At 42.4% G+C, this 6175-nt stretch overlaps 1 protein-coding gene across 1 annotated transcript; it reads left to right on the forward strand.

The window, feature by feature from the left end:
* The first annotated feature begins 632 nt into the window (after window positions 1–632).
* Window positions 633–2980, forward strand: arf6a (ADP-ribosylation factor 6a). Its single transcript, XM_054762465.1, has 2 exons — window positions 633–782; window positions 917–2980. The coding sequence occupies exon 2, from the start codon at window positions 1307–1309 to the stop codon at window positions 1832–1834; it is 528 nt and encodes a 175-aa protein (XP_054618440.1). The 5' UTR covers window positions 633–782; window positions 917–1306; the 3' UTR covers window positions 1835–2980.
* The last annotated feature ends 3195 nt before the right edge of the window (window positions 2981–6175 follow it).

A 6175-nucleotide genomic window follows, 5' to 3' on the forward strand; every position in this document is an offset into this window, starting at 1 on the left:
TGACATACTTGTGCTTGATTGAGTTATATTACGCATGTTTTAATCAGAGTTATGTGACGAAACACCTCCCGCCCATTTCCGCCCTACTTTTTCACTCCACCTCAACGTCACTAACGTATGCTTTGAATGACATGGATAAGTTTTAAAAACGAAATGCACACACAGGGTACCTCGTTTTTACATGTAATGTGTGATAAATCACAGGATCACCCTAAATTATAAATATGGATGAGTTCGTCTTGCTAGGCGTGACATTAACACGGTCAAACATACAAATTGAAAGCTCAATATGGCGCCTACGGAGCCAATGAAGCGGGCTGCGGCGCGCATGCGAAATGGCGTGTGGTGCCTTTGGCGACTGAACAAAGTCGGGAAATTGTACAATTACAGTTGTGTGCTCATGAGCGTCTTGGGTTTTAAAACAATCCTGACAAGTATTGAGTTGAGTAGCAGACGTCTTTATAAAATTATAATAGTATAATTGTCCCTTTGGGATATACACATAGGGCTTGTTTAATAGCGACGGCGCACGCTTTTGCCCGCCTTTTGTGCATGACAAGCTCAGATGTCCGAGTTTTGGCGATGTGTACATGAAGGCAGCACAAGTGTGTGTGTATGTGAGCGGTGTAAAGGAAGTGGCGGCTGCTCTGAGTCCGCACCTTTTCCGGTAACACAGTACCACCGCTGCGAGAGGGAGGGAGTGAGCGAGCGAGAGGGGCGAAGAGAAGACCGAGCGTGGGGGAGAAACGGCCCGGGCACCGGGGGGAACGATAGCCGCAGACGTGAGTCTTTTCCACCATATTTTGCTGACACGATTTGATGCGTCTTTCCCCAGCCGTAAAGGGGCTGCTTTTTTCGACTTCAAAGTTGTCCTCGGTCCTGCTAACACCCACCCCTCCCTGCTCTTGTGTCACAGAAGGGGGAGAGGAGAAAGTCGGATGAATCACTGACCTTTTCGGGGCCATCCTCTACGGAAAGAGGGGTTTTTTGAATCCGTGTGTTGCAGCGGTGAATTTCATCGACAGGCCCTCAGACGAGTGTGGACGACCGGCGGCGGAGGAAAAGTGCTAAGCCCGGGCTTGGACTGGGCCTGACTCCCGCTAAGGGCTCTGGAGGTGCTTGCAAGTTGGTTTCTGTTAGATAAGTCTTTGTGGAAATGTTGATTTTGAAAGGCACGGGTTAGATTGATGCTACAAGGGCTACGGCACACCCACTCAGGTCACATATAATACTATTTTGATTGTTATTAGAGACGCTTTACTTCATTCCCCCCCATCCAACAAAGTATTTATGCCCAGCAAACAAGATGGGGAAAATGCTGTCAAAGATCTTTGGCAACAAGGAGATGAGAATATTAATGCTTGGACTTGACGCGGCGGGCAAAACCACCATCCTGTACAAGCTGAAACTGGGACAGTCGGTCACCACCATCCCCACGGTGGGCTTTAACGTGGAGACGGTCACCTACAAGAACGTCAAGTTCAATGTGTGGGACGTGGGCGGCCAGGACAAGATTCGGCCCCTGTGGAGACACTACTACACCGGCACCCAGGGCCTCATCTTCGTGGTGGACTGTGCCGACAGGGACCGTATCGACGAGGCCCGCCAGGAGCTCCACCGCATCATCAACGACCGCGAGATGAGGGACGCCATCATCCTAATCTTCGCCAACAAGCAGGACCTCCCCGACGCCATGAAGCCCCACGAGATCCAGGAGAAGCTGGGCCTGACGCGGATCCGGGACAGGAATTGGTACGTTCAGCCCTCGTGTGCCACGTCTGGGGATGGACTCTATGAAGGCCTCACCTGGCTTACCTCAAACTACAAATCTTAATGCCCCACCAGCCTGGATTGAACGCTCGTCAATGAAAACACGGGAGAGAGTATAATGCAGTTAATTACACAACCTCCCTGCTCAGTAGCAATTATATCCTTTTATGTCCCCTTTTCCACTATAACCCAATTTTTTTCCCCCTTGCTTTGCAATCAGTTTAAATATAATTTCAGCTCTTATTTTTGGCAATTTACTTGGCGTTTACGACTTTTTGACTTGATTCAGTGTTCCGGCTGCATCCAAAGGATGGGAGGACAACTTCTGGGATGAATCGCCTTTTATCAGCACATCACTCTCAACGTTTTCTAAGAATGTCTTTGTCGGACCTCACAAACAAAGAAAAAAAAGTGATTGTACATGTTAATTTTTTTGGGGGGTGGGGGGGGTGCTTACAGGACTATAGATGGACGTTGGACATTGGCTCACTGTGATATGGATTCTTTCTCTCACACGGATCTTCCATTGCATTGTTTGTAGTTTCAGCTGCCTTAAAAAGAAATTGGGTGTTCTTTGCACTTTGGGATGGAATGGCAAGGGTGGGGGTTAGAGGTGGGGGCACTTTGCTGGCTGTGCGTTTTTTTTAGTTTGACAGACTTTTGGACCCTGGCAAGTGTTTTTACAACATCCTCAACCCTCCACACCACCTCCATTTTTGTCACATTGGTGCTTCAATGACAGTCCCCCCTCCCCCATATCATCTATCATCTTCATCTAATAGCTCACACACTTCTGTTTCATCTCTTTTTTTTTCTTTTTTTTTTTGCTATGCTGATTGAAGTAATAAAAATAATTATATCCAGATCAGTCAAGAAGTGACGCCTTTTTCAGCGCCGCCGTAAGGTGACATGTGACGTGCGTGAAGAGGAAGCGAGGGCGTTGGGGCAACGGTAGAGCGCCGACGTGGCTTCCTGCACACTCCTGAGTCACCGCCACACAGTGAATAAATGATGACGTCGTCTCCGCTTTCGCACGCGACTCCACGCCACACGTCACCTCGAGAGCTCAACCTCCGTTACAATAGTTCATTTTAGTATATGAGGAAGTAGCCACGGGCTACAAACGGCCCCTGTGTTGATTTAAACGTGACAAAATTTCTCTTTCTCACGATAATAAATAAATGAATCACACAATAAACCAACTGGATAATTCTGCGTGTCTGTTTTCCTCGCCTCTCACCTCCAAACAGAGGCAGATAGAGAGTTCACTCTGTGCATTGTTTCAGCACCGACGTGTTTCATAGAAGAATAGAGTGAGACTTCTTGTCAGTCATACAAGCATTTGTCTCTGGGGGGAGGCAGGGTCGCTAGCATACACGTAGCAGTAAGAGTAAAGATTCGTGAGGAGCAATGCAAGGTAACGTAGAAGTTAGGAGGGAAAAAGATTGTTTGCAAAGCCAAATAAAGTCATTTTAGTAACATAAAGTTAAAACGCTAAAGAAAAAGAACACATTTTTTAAAAGTTGTAATATCAGAAACAAATGAATAAAGTTTTTGGAAAATTTGTGGCAAAAGTTATAATGTTACAAGAATAAAGTCAAAATATTGCAAGAAAATCAAAATTCCAAGAAGAAAATTTACAAAAAAGTGGAATTGTTGGAAAATTAAAAAAAATATAAGTCAAAATATTAAGAGAAAAAAATCACAATTTTATGAGAAACTTTTTATCATGAAGAAAAAAAGTCATTTTTGTAACTTAGAGTTGAAATATTGAAGAAAAAAATACATAATAAAAAAAAGTCACAATATTTTGCAAAACAATAGGGTAAAAGTAAAATATTATGGGAATCATGGAAAAATAGGAGAATAAATTGATAATACTCCTAAAAAAAATTGCAAAGATGCCTTAACACGAATGGTGAAATATTTTGAAAATTGAAAACAGCAAAAATTGGGGGGAAAGCAAAGGGTTAAGTTGATATTAATAATATGCTTTTTCGCTGATATGACAAAGCTGAGATGCAGTTTTTTCTTGAAACATATATCACTTTTTAGCATATCTTTACAAAATATCAAAGTTGCCTCCTTTCATTAAAAAAAAACCCAAAACTACAGCGTAGCTTTCGTCCTGACAGTCAACACCCAATGAGATGTTTGGTCGGCAAAGTAAATACAAACGAAACAGAACAAAATGGTGTGCGTTAACAGAAAGCCATCGCAAAAGAAATGCTGCTCTTTAATACGGTTGAAAAGCCAGCATTTCAAGAAATGCTGCAAACGTTTAACAGACTGTTGCCTGTGAGAAAATACATGTCACAAACGGCACTGCCGTTTACAGAGTGAAAGATGACATATCAAAGAAAATAGTGCATTATGATATATTATTATAACTGGTTTATTTGGTCTCGAAAAAAATGTTGACAATAATATTGTTTAGCTTCAATTTGTTGGGCAGTAAACATTTCAAAACACACCTTGGTTGTGTAATTGTCTTCTATAGCCTTTGGAGTCATTTTGCGACTGAAATGGCAGGAAAAAAAGCCTTCCCTGCTTGTGTTCTAAAAATGTTACACGTTTGCTGTTGTGGAGAAATGAAAGCAGGAAGTGACACATTTCAGAGTTTCATAAAAAGCAAAAGCCGATTTCCACTTCGTGACTTCTTTGGAGCGGCCATACGAGACTTGTGTCAAAAATCTTGCTTTTTGTAACAATAATAGTTTTTTCTCAGTGGTTATTATTCATTAAACTTTATTACTGCGGTTAGAAACACCATATCTTGACATGGAAATAAAACAACTGAGCATTATTGTCTTTGTCAAGGTGGATGTTTTGTGTTGAACCTGAGGGGTACCTGAAAGGGGTGTCACAAGTTCTTGCTAGTTTGAAACATGAGAAGATTTCTCGTTGAGAAATAAATGTCTTGACTTGGGATTATCATAAACTAATTCATTCATCGCAATAAATTCAAATGCACTTGATCATTTTGCTATCCTCAATATATTGCCACGTGCATGCGTGTGTATTTCCTCGTCTCTCGCCTCCAAACAGGCGGTAGATTAGTATACTGCAATATGCTGTCATATCTTTTTGTATTTTTTCAATGTACTTTTCTTAAAAGTAATATTAAAATCTTGTCTCGTTCTCGTAGACCCAATCTTGTGTATCGTTTGGTGTCTCGTGACACCCCTAGCACCAAATGAAACTTGGGCTACATTTTTTCCCCTGCTTGTATGTCGAGTATCTACTTCTGTTATCAGCTTCCTCCATGCAGGTGTGAAGCTTGGCCTGTGATGAAGGTGTTTGACAGGATCAGGTTCCGCTTCAAAGATAAACACGCGGAATAAAGTCGTCATTACTTTCCTTAAAAAAAAGAAAGCCTCCCCTCCTCCCTGTATGTTCCTGCATAAAGATGAAAAAGGAATTCCTAGCCTGGGAATGCTGGCCTGCTATCTCTAAGGTAGTGTTTGCTCCGTGCGTGTTTGTTCTGCTGAAGTTTGACCTGTTACTGACACGCAGGCATACAAATACCACAGCTCCTGAAACTGGTTTCTGGCTTCTTGGTTGTCTTTTGGGCTTTGCCAGAGGGGTTTGCAACATCAGAAGCTGGGAAAGTCTTGCTTTGTCCCTTTTATTCTTGGATAGGACATCTGGAGAGTCACTGGCAGAAATGTTAGCTTACGTGTAGTACAGTCCTTCTTTTCGTGGACCTGCAAAAATACTTGGAAATGATGTAATATGCATTCCAGGCCACTAGTTGGCAATGTCACTTTGTAAAGAACCACTTCATTCATAGCCATTGACACATCAAAGCCGGAACAGTAGATCCCGGATTTCTTTATTTGTCTGCATTTCACACAGAACACGGTAAAGCTGGACATACGATGTGGCACATTCGACTGGCGGCGTCTAAAATCTCAGTTGGTTTTTCTTAATGAATTCTCTCCAAAAAGGGTCAGAAGCCAGGCAATTTTTCCCCTAGGAAATTCTGTAAATCCAATTCATTCATTTCAGACACCCAAAAATATTAACAAAAAATGCATTTTATAGAGAATAACTGTAGTTTTACATGCAGAAAATTGTAATTGTAAATGAGGGATGGATGGAACTTACTGTTCATGCTGACTTTAACCTATCGCAACTGTTTTGGCCCCGTGGTGGCTTATTTAGCAGTCCGACTCAATAAAACATGCAAGGTTAGTGACTCAGGGATGCAGAGGGTGCTTTGTTTGGCCACTCATTTTTGTGGAACGATACAGTACAGGGCATCGCTGTGCCAAAGGCAAAATCCTTTCAAAAAATATAAAACCGAATCATACAGAAACTGGAGTGTACAAAAAATGAGGTTAGACATACTTGTCGCATAGTGACAGCTACTTTCAACACAACAGGACCGGGCAGAGAGAGT

The sequence above is a fragment of the Dunckerocampus dactyliophorus genome, chromosome 19, assembly GCF_027744805.1.
Source record: "Dunckerocampus dactyliophorus isolate RoL2022-P2 chromosome 19, RoL_Ddac_1.1, whole genome shotgun sequence".
NCBI lineage: Eukaryota > Metazoa > Chordata > Actinopteri > Syngnathiformes > Syngnathidae > Dunckerocampus > Dunckerocampus dactyliophorus.